The sequence below is a fragment of the Helianthus annuus genome, chromosome 13, assembly GCF_002127325.2.
Source record: "Helianthus annuus cultivar XRQ/B chromosome 13, HanXRQr2.0-SUNRISE, whole genome shotgun sequence".
Classification (NCBI taxonomy): Eukaryota; Viridiplantae; Streptophyta; class Magnoliopsida; order Asterales; family Asteraceae; genus Helianthus; species Helianthus annuus.
This window is the reverse complement of record NC_035445.2, coordinates 171,813,608-171,828,258: the sequence shown is the minus strand read 5'-3', so window position 1 is coordinate 171,828,258 and position 14,651 is coordinate 171,813,608. Positions and strand designations below refer to the sequence as shown.

At 33.2% G+C, this 14,651-nt stretch overlaps 1 protein-coding gene across 1 annotated transcript; it reads right to left on the bottom strand.

Moving 5' to 3' along the window:
• Positions 1–3,955: 3,955 nt before the first annotated feature.
• LOC110900367 (beta-glucosidase 24) lies at positions 3,956–12,138 on the bottom strand. The gene is made up of 12 exons (XM_022147248.2): positions 11,948–12,138; positions 11,264–11,333; positions 11,133–11,188; positions 8,604–8,679; positions 7,137–7,302; positions 6,811–7,051; positions 6,147–6,268; positions 5,813–6,057; positions 5,679–5,713; positions 4,733–4,841; positions 4,533–4,641; positions 3,956–4,432 (listed from the first exon to the last, which is right to left on the bottom strand). The coding sequence occupies exons 1-12, from the start codon at positions 12,047–12,049 to the stop codon at positions 4,165–4,167; spliced, it is 1,599 nt and encodes a 532-aa protein (XP_022002940.1). The 5' UTR covers positions 12,050–12,138; the 3' UTR covers positions 3,956–4,164.
• Between the last annotated feature and the right edge of the window lie 2,513 nt (positions 12,139–14,651).

Sequence of the window (14,651 nt, the reverse complement as noted above, 5' to 3'; positions counted from 1 at the left end):
CACTGGGTTCATACCGTGGCATATCTTCTTCATCAAGTGGTGGAGCATAGTTTTGTCTCAAAGGGGGTGGGCACTTCTTATATCTTATGCCCTTTTGATCGCCCTTCAGTTGTTGAACATCGATGATGTGATCAAGCACAAATCGGGAGTTAGAATAACTATCCAATTTCTGTTTGATCGCATCATGCTCACATTTGGCAATGGCTAATTGTTTCATGGTTTCCTTAACAAGATTTATGTACTCATTTATACTTATTTGTTTATGGTAAACCACTTTGTTAACTTCTGAAACACTTTTCTTTAAGTTTTCAAGTTGAGCATTAAACTCTTTTTCGTTTCTTGTTAATGCCATATTTGCCTCTTTGCATTTTGACATTTCAACAACCAAACTTTGATTGTGACTATGAATTGTGTCACATTCAAGTTTCACCCTTTCGCATTCACTCCTCATAAACTCACATGATTTACAATCAATAACAGCAGGAGTTTCAGTATTTACCTGACTTGAAGAGGCTGAGACATTTGCCATAAAGGCAGTTTGAAAAGAAAAAGCTCCATCTTTAGAAAAGAACTTCTCCATTTCCTTTGATGCAGTAGCAGCCTTCCTAATCAGAATTGATTTTTGACTCTTAACCTCATCAGCTTCATTCAGTAACTCTTGAATATCATCACCTTCTTCCTCTTTGACATCAGGCTCACATTGATTGTCTTCAGAAACAGAGCCTTCTTCATCAGAACTTCCAGAATAACCAGAACTATCTTCACTTTCAGAAAACTCTTCTTGGTGAACATGCTTGATGTGATTGATAATCTTTGCATAGCAAGCTGTTCCACCTCTCTGATCATCGCCTCCCAGCTGCACAGACCAGTCACATCCTTCATCACCTTGAACTGTCAAAGCCCGATTGGTATTTGACGGTCCAGACTGGTTCTGATTGTTGTTGACTGCCACAATCCTTCTATCTTGACTGTCTTGTTGGGCATTCACATTTGACGTCCTCGTCTGGTTTCTGAAAGGGTTATGATTCCCATGTTTTGTTGGTCGAGTGCACTCTCGTTTGAAGTGCCCTTTCTCGCCACAGTTGAAACATGTGACAGCATTAATATCAAACCCATACTTCGTATCTTTCTTTCCTTCCAACGAAGTTCTACCAGTACGAGCCATGAAGTCTTTGGCCCTTCTAACCGCACTTGCAAAAGCCCACTTAATGTCCATCAACTCCATTTCATCTTTGTCAATCTGTTGATAATCTTCATGGGTCATGTTGATGTTTCCGATATGACCCGCAACTAACCCGCAGTAGGCACTAACCATAGTATTGAAAATTTCTGCATGCTCCTTTGCTACTTCAATACTAACTTGGGTTAAATTTGAAGTGTCAACACGAACAGTGTTAGGATTTGATGGTTGAGAATTGCTTGAGAAATAAGCTTGTTGTTGTGGTTGAACTTGTGGCTGTGATGGAACTGGGATGTAAGATCTTGGATCAAAAGCAGGAGCAGCAGTTGATTGAGGAAACGGGAATGAGCTTGTGTTGGACACAAATGCAGTTTGTGGCTTGGGTTGCTGAGCTGCAGCAGATCTTGCCAAAGCATCGAAGCCTGGAAGGTACATTTCCGTATTCTGAGGAGCAGGAGCTCGTCTTGCTTTCCTGATTTCCTCTTCATTTTTATGTTCCAGCTTCTGAATGAACTCATAGATATTAACCGTATCCAGAGTTCCAGTATGCTTCAACAACTCAATAAACGAACTCCATTTTGGAGGTAAAGCATCAGCAATCCTATTCACCAAGTCTTGTTGAGAAGAAGTAACCCCATAAGCACACATTTCACTGATCAGATGATAGAATCGTGTTATCATATCATTTAAAGTTTCGTTTTCCAAAAATTGAAACGATTCAAACTCTTTCTTCAACAAATCATGATGAGACTTTCGAGAAGCTGCATTGCCTTCTCCTCTAGCAACTAAGGCATCCCACAATGTTTTCGTGGTCTTGTAGTAGGAGAACTGATGATAGATATCTTTGTTGAGTGCTTGTGTAAGTGTAGCAAAGGCCTTTTTCTCCAATTCATAAGCCTTCTTGTCATTTTCGAGCATGTTACCATAACCTTCTGAAGTGGACGCAGCAACCTCAAGATCAGCATTGAATGGATTGATGAAACATGTCCAAATATCGGTGCTTTGCCCTTGAACATACGTGTGAAAGCGGTTTTTCCATGTTGGATATTCGTTCATATGATTCAACTTTGGCGGACGATTGTTGCTGCCCGTTTCGCTTTCACTAATCAAAAGATTTTGAAGGCTTTGACTTTGATTTGATACCAATGCCCATTGACTTGGACTGATTGATGGCGATGGAAACATACTTTTCGCCCACTCAGCAGGAGTGGTTAGCTCTTGACTAAGTTGTGAGTTCAAACTCCAATCCCAAGGACTTGTACAGCTCATAGTGAATAAATATTACTGAAAGATCTTGACAAAACAAATTGTTAGATTAAAACAGACAAGAATTGAAAGATGCTGACTTGTTCGAAAGACTTGTTCAAAGGATCAACAGTGTTCGAAAGATCACTGTTGAGTTTCGAACAAAGACTTCGAAAGATTCACAATTTACAGATCCTTATCTTTCGAGCAAATTTCTCGAAAGATTCACAGTGTTTGAAAGATCCTTATCTTTCGAATACTGATCTCGAAGGATTCACAATGAAAGATCCCTATCTTTCGAGATAAAACCTTATCTTTCGGACAGCTATCCTTCGAAAAGATTCCAGAAACGAAAGATGATGCCTCGACTTCTAAAGACTACTCGAAAGATAATTATCTATCGAGCTGACTTTGGTCGAAAGACGATCTTTCGATGTCGAAGGATATCTTTCGGGAGTCTCTGACACACGGACACTGACGTGACAGGTTGGTGAAAAAGGTGATGGGTTGGTGAAGTACTTTCGGCAGAAAGGTATGTTCTGCACACAGATCTTCACCAACTTTTTGACTTTTAAAAAAAATGCCCAAAAATGGCAAACCTTATCCACAAGGTCCGGTCACCGGAAACACACCGGAAATTGGCCGGAAAACACAAAGTTTCTTAAAAACCAAATTTTAAGTTACCCAAACCAACCTTGAACACTCCCGAAAGGTTTAGAACGCGTTTTTCAGGTTCAAAATGCAAGGAAACCACCAAAAACGAGTGCTAAACCAAGTGTTCAAACACACCAAGAACTTGAACAAACACGGTTTTAAACAAGGTAAAGAGCCAGGCTCTGATACCACTTGTAGGTCCCTCTTCGGAGGATAACGAACCTAAACCTTGTTATACAAACCCACTAGCGAGTGCGGAATCCAAGCTAGCAAGCAAACCAGGATGATTCAAGAACAAACACAAACACACAAGATTCAACGATTAACACCACTTGTATTAATGCGTATGAAAGGTTCCGGTTACAAGCACAATGTTTACAATCAGTTTGCAAACTCTCAGAGTGTGTGTGTGTTTTTACAGAATGCTCTCAACAATCTCTCGGATGTGTGTGTGCATCTTGTCTCGGTCAAAACACACTGCATGTGTTTATATACTAAAACACAGCAGGTCTGGTCGAAGGATCAGATAGATGTCTCGTAGGATCATCTATCGAAGACTAAGCCTATCGAAGGATCACAGGGACCTCGAAGGATGATCCATCGAGGTCCATCAACCGAATCATATCTTTCGAGGAGATCGAAGGATCTAAATTATCCTTCGATCTCTCATCTTTCGATGGCACATCTTTCGACTCAGACACATTACAACCAATAACTAACTGTTTGACTAAGTCAAACCAGGAGGACGGTTGACTAGTCAAACTTACATGACTAACAAAGACATCGTTCATAATCGTGACCGAATACAGACAAAGTACAGACATAAGTGCACCAACAGAAACATATCTAGAAATTTAAAATACTAAACCTTTATAACATATACAATCAGTTAACATGTTTTATTTATAGGTTGAACACTTTCAGAAATTTATTTATGTTTAAATGACACACAGTTCACAAACATTAATACAAATACAAATTTATTGAGAACCACACATTAGGCCAGGTTTTATTTAATCTAAAGGCCATTGTCCCCCAAGTTATATCCATATATTGGGTGATCATGTGTTATAAATTCAACTTTCTTAAGTTTTAGTGTACGTCTTAAGCTTCTGGCTCACTTCAATTTCGTGTTCATTAACTTCAATTCCTTGCTGATCACTCTTCTTGACAGATACCTCTTTGTTATCACAAAGAAACTTTCTAAACCAAACTGCCGACTTTTTCGGGTATCTTTGCAAGTCATCCTTGTAATCGACGTAGATCATACCAAACCGGAGATTATATCCGGAACTCCATTCGAAACTATCCATGAATGACCAAACAAAGTATCCCGTCACATTTACATTCTTACTGTAACATTCAACAACAAGAAGATTGGTATCAACGTGTTTCATGATGCTATAATAATTTAAAATAAGTTAGTATGATAAATACTTGGACTTTAACTTACAGTCTTGCCGCTTTGATGGCTTTAAGATGTTGTTTTAAGAAATTAAGTCGAAATTTATCATCGAGGGCTTCTTCGAGAGTTAATCCAGGATCATTCTTATCAGGAGAACCTATCACAGAATATCAAAATACTAACATAAAATGTGACATAACATGGATAAGAGTAATAAAAAGACACCAATATATAAATTATTGCATTACCATTTTCTGTGATGACTATATCTTTACTAATGTTGTACTTTTTCTTAATGTACACCAAGTGCTCCACGAATTGCTCAGGACAATTAAAAAACTGTGATCCTTCAAATGACTGTCAAATTGGGTTAGCAACAATAGATAAAAACTTGTTATTTGTGAATACGCAACTGTGAAATGTGCATCAATTTGGTGACCATATCAGATAAAGTGTCACTAAATTTAAACATCAATCACTAAGTTGTCCTTGGTCAGTGGCGGATCTTGCCCGTTGAACGTGCCAGGGCCGAAAGACACGGGCACTAAAAAAAGCCCGGGCCCAACATAGTATATATAAAAAAATTCGATCGAAATGCGAAAAAAATAGCACTACGGCCGAAAAATTTGCCCGGGCCGTGGTCCTGCCACGCCCCTTCAAAGAACCGCCCCTGTCCTTGGTGCGGACCTATAGTGACAAACAAAGGATATGATAATAGGTTTCGACTTTATTTAACATAGAAAAGGTTATAACTTTTACCCTTTCTTTTTAAGAAATTTGTGTAAAAACTAGATGTATTTATTACTTTTTAAGTAAAATGTCACTCAATAACCATATATAGTGACACTTTGTTGATATGTCATCAGCGATCAATTTGTGACTGAATTCACATTGGTCGCAAAATTAGCTACGATTGTTATCAGCCTAGTTGTAAATTTCGCAACTGGTGAAATTTGGTTGGGAATTGGTGGAAAACGTTAATTAACATGAATACAGAAGTGAATCTTAGTTGCAAATCGGCCACAAAAAAAGAAATTTCTTTTTATAAAATAAAAATATAATTTTGTCACCAAGGTGGTCGCAATTTGGTTGGAATTTACGCGGTCATAAAAGGCTATTTGCGACTAAAAAGCACTCGCAAATGCCTAGTTTTCTAGTAGCAGCGGTGTTCCTATATAGTAAAAGTAGTCTTACAGGCTCTCCAACATAATTTCCTTGGGGATCTTGTACTACAACATTGGAAAACAAAATACATTTAGGATTCATGAACAAACACAAAGGTATTTAAAAACAATCCAAAAAATACGGATTGATAGCTTGATTCATACCTAATTGCTTGTAGTGACAATCTCTAGAATATCCATGAGAAATTCCATCATCTGGATGTTGATTTCGAGCAAAATCCGCGCAATAGTAATTTATTCCCAGAAAATCATACGAATTAATCAAGTTTGTACGCTGATCGATAGAAAATTTGGGCAAAACACGACCATTTGGGTAATCTGGTGTTGGAGTGCTTGCGAATCTTTGCATGCTCTCAGGCCAACTTCCTTTTGTTAATGGCTCCAGAAACCTTAAATACGATTCAAGATATATATAGCATCTAACTTTTAGTATTACTTTTTTGACGTATAATATTTATGTGTACACGAGTATCCTCACCATCCAAGCACAAAATCGTAGGCGTGGTCAACAGCTTGGATGTCTTGTTGATGGCTTGGACCACGATAAGGTTCGAAATACTTGCAGTTAAGCGTAATGCCTACCTTGCCCTTTTGAAAAGACTGAAACAAATGTAAAAAGTAGTAAAACCTCATTAAAAACTAATGTGGTTTGAAAATTCAATACAAAACAAAGGAGTATCACTGACATACAGGTCCGTTAGAGTAAAACTAAAACGATGGGTAATCTGAATTGCGATAGATTACTAACAAATTACCATCGGATTGAAAAAAAAATATTAGAAAGAGTTTACCTGGTGGAAATTTAAAAGAAAAACTTTCTTTTACCAATTAATACTCAGTCACAAACCCGTCGCTAAAATCATCCACAAAATAAGTAAAACATTATCCTTTTTTTTTTGTTTTTTCACTTTAATTTTCATTTTAAATATATTCAAATAAGCACAAATATATATAGATGCAAAAGAAAATCAATTTAAATAAACTCACAACATTACTCATTTTTTATTTAAAAAATTTTAACAGCTTATCCAAATTTTTACTGATTTATAAAATTTTGATTTTCTTTTCCGGCGACAATTTTAAGTTATTTTTCTTTTTTTTTATGGAATCTATCGGCATGAATGATTGAAAATGTTAGTTACCTTGTAATTTTCGTGATATAATCTATATGCGGCTGCATGAGAGTTCAGTAAGTTATATGCTACTATATATGGCTCGACTTGAGAATCACCATCTTGATTTTCGCCACCTCGACCGGGTGCAAAAATGCCTTCCACATAGCCACCGTAGATGAATGTATACGGCTCGTTCAGTGTCACCCAGTTCTTCACGCGGTCTCCGAACTCCCAAAAACAAATTTCCGCATAATTGACAAAATCATTCCTAATGTTTAAATTAACCAACCAATAAGTTGAGAGATGCATACACAGAAACATAATACATAAACAACATGTACTGATGTACTTACACTACTTTTGAACTTAAGAAACCCTTGTACTCTTCTTCTAAAGCATTTGGCGTATCCCAGTGATAGAGGGTGACAAATGGCTCGATGTCATTGGCTAACAACTCATCAATTAACTTGTTGTAGTGATTGATTCCTTCCATGCTCTTACCCATACTTACTTTGCCACCTGTATAATTACATCAAGAAAACAGTTTCTAGTAATTGGTGAAGCTTGAGATTTCCGACCGTGGGCGAAAGTAAAGGATCTAAAAAATTATTAAAACCGAGGGGTCGAAAACGTATACACCCAAAAATTTATATACGAAAACTACATACTCTCCACTACTGAGGGAAAAGTTCGGGGGTCGGCCGCCCCCTCCCGCCCCTTAAAAGCTTCGCCCATGCAAATATACACATTTAAGATATATTCTATTTTTACAAATTCAGTTCACTCATTTTTTTCTGAAATTTACCAAAGGATTAAGATGATTTATTTTTTTAAAACAGCATGTACACCCTAAAAACCAAACCAGGTTTTGCTCATTTTGTGAGACTTGAACCCGTGTCACTTTAATGGGGATAATCACTTCGTTCCATTAGGCCAAGAGGTAATCAGCAAAGATAAAACTAATTAGAGGAATACTACAGCTTAAAGAAACTAGCCTCATCAACAATCTAAATTGGTTGCTAAACACAAAATTTTCCAATGGGTTTAATTAGCAACGGAACTTAGTAGTTCTCAATGTTATTGCTAAATTTAGCCTCTAGCAATAACGTTCTAGATCCGCCTTAAACGTAGCGAGGAATTTGCAACAAAATTAAATAAAATTTATAGTTAATTATGCGATGAACAAAAACCGAGAATGAAATTATTTCCTTTGCCAAATAAGAGATGGATTTACTATGGGTTTAAGTGTGTTGCAAAATTGGCGAGAAGTATGTTTCCATAGAAATGGATTAAAATCCAACGTTAATTTTGCAACGTAATTAAATTCGTTGCTAATTTGTGATGGAGTTAGTCCGTCACAAATTGATGCCCCATTTTGTATAAAATTCATTGTCATTCGTATACTTTACTAAGGCCACCCGTAGTGGGGCGTTTTTTTTTTTTAAATTCAAAAAAAAAAAAACGCCGGAAAACGCCCGGACCCCATTACACCCGGCGTTTCCGGGCGTTTTTTTGTTCAAATTTGTTGTTGGTGTTTTTTTTAAAACGCTCATTTTGTTTTGTGGAATGGTTGACCCACCAACCATGTGTTTGACTAGCCAATCACCATTTGTTTCCTTTTTTTTATAATTGGAAGGGGCGTTATTGGAATAATGCCCCACTACGCCACTTTTGCTATAATGCCTAACGCTGACTAGGATGCCACGTGTCGGATAATGCCCCAAGGTAGGGGCATTATTTTTGTTCACCACTACGGATGGTCTAATAGTGGAACGGACGTGATTTTTAGGCTTGGAATCAATGCAACCATGTCAATTCACCTGGTAATATTCTAGACCATGAAATAGAGAATCTATACGAGTTTACACCCATTTTCTTTAGCAGCTGAACATCTTCCTGTCAAGTTTTTATAAAGGAATCAAAATTATGAACAAATATGCAAATATATTACACCATAACTACCATCAAAATTATTTAACTATATATTAGTTACAACATATGAACAAAAGCATAATAAAGGAAGAAAAGTACTTATAATCCGATTTATATGGTTCAACATATGAAAAATGAATACTTATGTTGTAAATTGCAACATATTATCATCTTAGAGGTTTTTCTTATATTTTCTTCTTTTTAGTCTATTTAATTACTTTTATATTCGTTATATATATATATATATATATATAGGGGATGGATGTATAGAAAACCCACTTTAATTGAGAAAACCCGGGAAACTCAAAGCTCCCGATGTTTTTTTTTTCTTGAAAAAATTTACACATGTTATATACATGTTTTTAAGGGTTTTGGGCAAAAAAAAATCAAAAAAGCGCCGAGTAGATATTTTTAAAAAAAATAAACAAGTTTTGGTGTAACACATGTTACATTCATCTGACATATTTGTAACATGTGTTACACCAAAACTTGTTTATTTTTTTAAAAAATATCTACTCGGCGCTTTTTTGATTTTTTTTTGCCCAAAACCCTTAAAAACATGTATATAACATGTGTAAATTTTTTCAAGAAAAAAAAACATCGGGAGCTTTGAGTTTCCCGGGTTTTCTCAATTAAAGTGGGTTTTCTATAGATACTTACACTATATAATATCGCGAGAACCGTGAGAACGAATGAAAAAACCACAAAAACTTGGTCAAAAACATTTCAAATTCAAAATTTCTTTTTACACTTATCATTATTTTTCGAATACAATGTTAGAAATTTAATTAACACATTTAAATTTACATGTATTCGTAAATATTGAAAATTACACATATGTAAGTTTTCTTATTTACTCATGTGTAAATTTGATGTATTTAACAAATTTACACATATGTAAACAATCTAATAAGAGTGATTTTGAGAGAATAAATGAATTATTTGATGTTGTAAATTCTTTTTTTAATGTTGTATCTTAATTACAATGAGATTTGTATTAAAAAAATTGGTTTTGATTGGTTTTCTCATTCGTTCTCACGGTTCTCGCTTCCCACGACAACCCTCCCATATATAGAGAAAGTGTAATGTACATTACGCCTTAACGTACATCACGTACGCGACCAAATTACGCACATTCATTTGAAAATTACGCACGTTTATAAACTCAAATATGATCAAAATCAACGATGAATTTTGAATTTTTTTTACTCTGTTATATATAACCGTACTCTGTTCTACGGAACGATGATCAAAATATAACGATGTTTCTGCATACTCTGTTCGAAAGTCGAATTTGGAAATAGAGGTGGAGGAGACGTGGTTTCGATTTCATCGAATAGGGGTTGCCTGATGAAATCGAATGCGGATAGTTCGTCGTTCATGTCCATTGCTAAAACCAGGTTGGAGGCTGAAGATGATAATGATGATGGTAATCACGCATGGTATAAGGAAAAGTCACGCATGTTGGTTTTTCGAGATTATAACGTGCGTGATTAATTATCAATGCGTGATAAGTGCCCATGCGTGATAAGTTGATACATGCGTGATTAATTATCCATGCGTGATAAGTTGATCTGACAGTCAGGATTGTGCCGTACGTTAAGTACGATTACTCGTAATGTACGTTAACCGCTCCCTATATATATATATATATATATATATATATATATATATATATAGGTAGAGGATCCTGTAAAAAGTGCTCAAAGTGTAAGAAGTGTGAGAAGTGTATTATAACACTATATATAATATTATATAACACCATATAAACACCGTATAATAATATATAACACTATATAATACCATATAACACTATGTAACACTATATATCATTATATAACCAATATAACACTATAGGTTGTCTGATAGCATGTCTATGATAGATGTATAGTGTTATATTTGTTATATAATGATATATATACTTACATAGTGTTACATGGTATTATATGGTGTTACATATTGTTATACGGTGTTTATATGGTGTTATATAGTACTCCGTATTATATATAGTGTTATAATACACTTCTCACACTTCTTACACTTTGAGCACTTTTTACAGGATCCTTACCCTATATATATATATATATATATATATATATATATATATATATATATATATATAGAGAGAGAGAGAGAGAGAGAGAGAGAGAGAGAATTGCTTGTTCGATTTCCTATGCGTAGGAGACATTCGCAACAAAATCAATTTTGTCCGGAAAAAGCTCAAAGGAAACATTTTACGATAAATTTGTCACAAAACTTTCCTACCCATTTCTGACAAAAAATTCATTGTAGAAAGTTCCTATGCATTTCGAACCATTTTATAGAACTCTATCTTTACGCATTATCATTGATATGTTAGCAACAAAAACTACAACTTGGAGCTAACTTATCTGATCATCAAAAAGTCGTTGTGTTACCTTTATTCTTGAATAATGGTCAACAGTTCGGCATCCATTTGCACCTCCCATCTTGTCTATTCATCAAATTTAAACTATTAAAATAAAGATGGAATAAAATAAAATTTCAAGAGTGGGAGATAGAGACAGACCAGGGTATCTCAAGGTAAAAGAGTCCCATATACTTAAGCCTTTACCATCTGCTCTCCAACCACCTTCAATCTGAAACCCAATTTACGAAATATTTAATTAGAGAAAAAATTAACTTAGATTTAAAAACAATTTCCTTCAACTTTATAAACTTTTAAACAGTTTTATTTAAAAATAACAATAATTGTATAATTGTATTTTGAAAAACAATTTCCTTCAACTTTATAAACTTTTAAAAAGTTTTATTTAAAAATAACAATAATACTATTAAATAACAATAATTGTATAATTGTATTTTTATATGAGTAAAGTTAGAGTTCTGTATTATTTTTAATTTGATAGTATTTTAACAAAAAACCTCAAACGTTTTTGTTAATTATAAACATATAAATAGATGCAAAAAATACGAAATAAAAGTTGGTTAATGCATCATTAAATTTATATATATCAAATATCGAAATTTTTATTTTCAAGCATATTAAAAAGTTACCAACAGTCTTCCCAAAGTGGTGGATTGGAGAAAGAGAAAAAAAAAGAACCTTATTAGGGACACCATTACCAACAGTCTTCCCAAAGTCCTTTGGAAGTTCAATACTTTTTCTTTAAGAAATGTCATTTTAGTAGGCATATCATTCCATTAGTTTAATTACATGTAAACCCACCCATAAGCATGCGTAAACACACACCTGATATGCAGATGATCCCACTCCAAAGATAAAATCATCAGGGAAATCACTGCGCTTGACATCCAAATCGTGAACTAAGTCGGACATATTTCCACCAGCCATGATAAATGATCAAACGTAGTAGGATAGCTTGAGAGGATCCTTAGAACTCACACTCTAACAATTGCTTTTGTGGTCTCATATTTATAGAGCCTCCAAAGCACAATGCCCATAATTGAGTTGCTATAAATAGATAATCATACATGTTCTAGTTAATACAATAATTACTTAAGTACATATTATTTTGTAAGAAATTCTTGATTGAAATTATACATATTAAGCCTCTTAACATGTTAAATATATATGAACATGTGAACTTGTCGGAAATAGTCAATTGCTTGTTGAGTGGTGCTACATTCTATAATAACCCATGCAATTTATAAGTATATTAGGTTACAATCTGGTGTATTACACGGGTTAATAAATATAATTTATATAACTAGCAATAAAAGTGATGTTTAAAAATGCATATGCATTATACGGTTGAATAAACTCGCATACTATACTAATGTAAAAAATGTAATTTATTAATATATACAGTCTTCAAGTTACGTATTTAAAAAAATGAACATTGAGGTAACAATTATAAATTTTGTGAAGCTAATTTTTAAAAGAATTTTTTTTTTCAACCAGGTATTAACCTTGCTTTCTTAATAACACCCTTTTTTATTATTTAACATATTGTATTTTGGGTAAATTGTACTTTTTTGTCCTTTATATTTGTATCGAATTGTAATGAATAGCCTTTAAATTTAATAATTACAGTCACAATCTTTTATTTGCAAAACTTATTACACCTTACGTTCTTTAGCCTTAACCTAATTAAAATTTTAAGTTAAGTTTATTGACATGAGGATAGTTTTATAGTTTTACTTTTTTACTTAAAAAATATATTAAATAGAAAAGGAAAAAACAAGAAAATGGCACAATTCTTAGTACTAACTCCTAAGTTAACATGTAACATGTTTGTTTATAGTGACAACATCATCAACCAATGTTTCAATACTAAATTCTGCAATATTAACCATCTAAAACATGTTTGATAGGATATCATTTCCACTCTATGCTTTGAACCCAACAATGTTAAGACACTTTCCTAACTGTAACTATCTAAAACATATGAGAAGCGTATCAACATCATCGTATTCAATTGTCAACATCATTCATATTCAATTCAAAGCCAATATAATATAGGACAAGTGAGCAAAGCAAATCGTCTGATATATGTAGACCCAAGTATATGTATGCATTAACTATTTGAAACATGTTACAAGTGTATCAACTACACCATCTATATTCAATTGTCAACTACACCATTATATATATATATATATATATATATATATATATATATATATATATATATATAGGGAAAAGTTCATTTGAGAAGAAATTTAATGTGAGAAGGAAAAGAAGAAAAGGGCATATTAGTAAAATGTTATTTCATTTATAACTCATATAATTAATTTTTCTCTCTTTAATTAAGTAGTCAACTAATCATCAATTATCCTACATATAATTTACAAAACCGACACATATCAAAATTTTCCTACATATACCCTACATATTATAGAATTTTACCCTACACAGTCGAAATTTATCCTACACACCTCGAAATATATCCTACACAACTCGTAATTTATCCTACACAACTAGTAATTTATTCTACACTTTAAATTAAGTTGTTTTTTTTTAATTTGGAAAAAGTATATGTTGTGAAAAGGAGTTACAAAATTAATTTAGCTAGTTATTGAAGGGGAAGAATACAAATTAATGATTTATGTAAGTTTACCAATATACCCTTATATTAAAATTAAATACAAATATTAAATAAAGTAAAATGAACCATTCTTATTGGTTGAAACCTCTTCTTTTTTCTTCTTACAAAAAAATTCTTCTCATTCGAACCCTCCACTATATATATATATATATATATATATATATATATATATATATATATATATATATATATATATATATATATATATATATATATATAGTTTTCGAAGGCTCATGAATAGTAATTTCAATTTTTAAAAAATATATAGTTTTTTAATATTTTATTATATCAATATATTATTTTTAATATTTTCTTTTAGCATCTTTTAGTTGTTTTTTCTATTTAGTTTTAGCTTTTAACGTATTTTCTCTTTTTCCTTTTCTAAAACCATATTTCCTTTATCATTTATTTTGTTTTTAATAATTATTTTTTCTTTTTTTTAAATCATCTTTACTTTATCAGTTAATTTAATATTTCTTTAATAACTTATGTTCGTTATTTTTTTTAAAAAACTTAAGTACGTAGTTGTGCTTAATATTTACCTCGATTAGTATAAGTTTTATTAAAAACGTATTTATATTCAAAAATAAAGTATTTATTTGATATTTTAAAACGATACGATGATAAACTGAAACGATTCTAACAGTTTGGCTTTCTAAACAACATGCTACATTTTAAATAATGTTTGTTTTACATTATCGTTTGCTTTGTTTCGCCGCAACGCGCGACAGTAAAAAAACCTAGTATTTAATTTAAACCCAAACGTATTAAATAACCCGCGTTACCAAAAGAAAATACGTTAATCCATGCGTAATGGGGCATTTTAGGGGTGTGAAGGGGTTTGATAACGCCCCTAACACCATCCCCTAGGCATTATAGGGGCAT

What these genes read in the sequence shown, in the direction of transcription:
- LOC110900367 (XM_022147248.2), bottom strand. Translation starts at nt 12,049, where the DNA reads ATGGCTGGTGGAAATATGTCCGACTTAGTTCACGATTTGGATGTCAAG. An exon ending in ATGGTCTAGAATATTACCAG is followed by an intron (nt 7,303 to 8,603) that starts GTGAATTGACAT and finishes GTAATTATACAG; the next exon opens with GTGGCAAAGTAAGTATGGGT. An exon ending in TATATCACGAAAATTACAAG is followed by an intron (nt 6,269 to 6,810) that starts GTAACTAACATT and finishes CATTTGTTTCAG; the next exon opens with TCTTTTCAAAAGGGCAAGGT.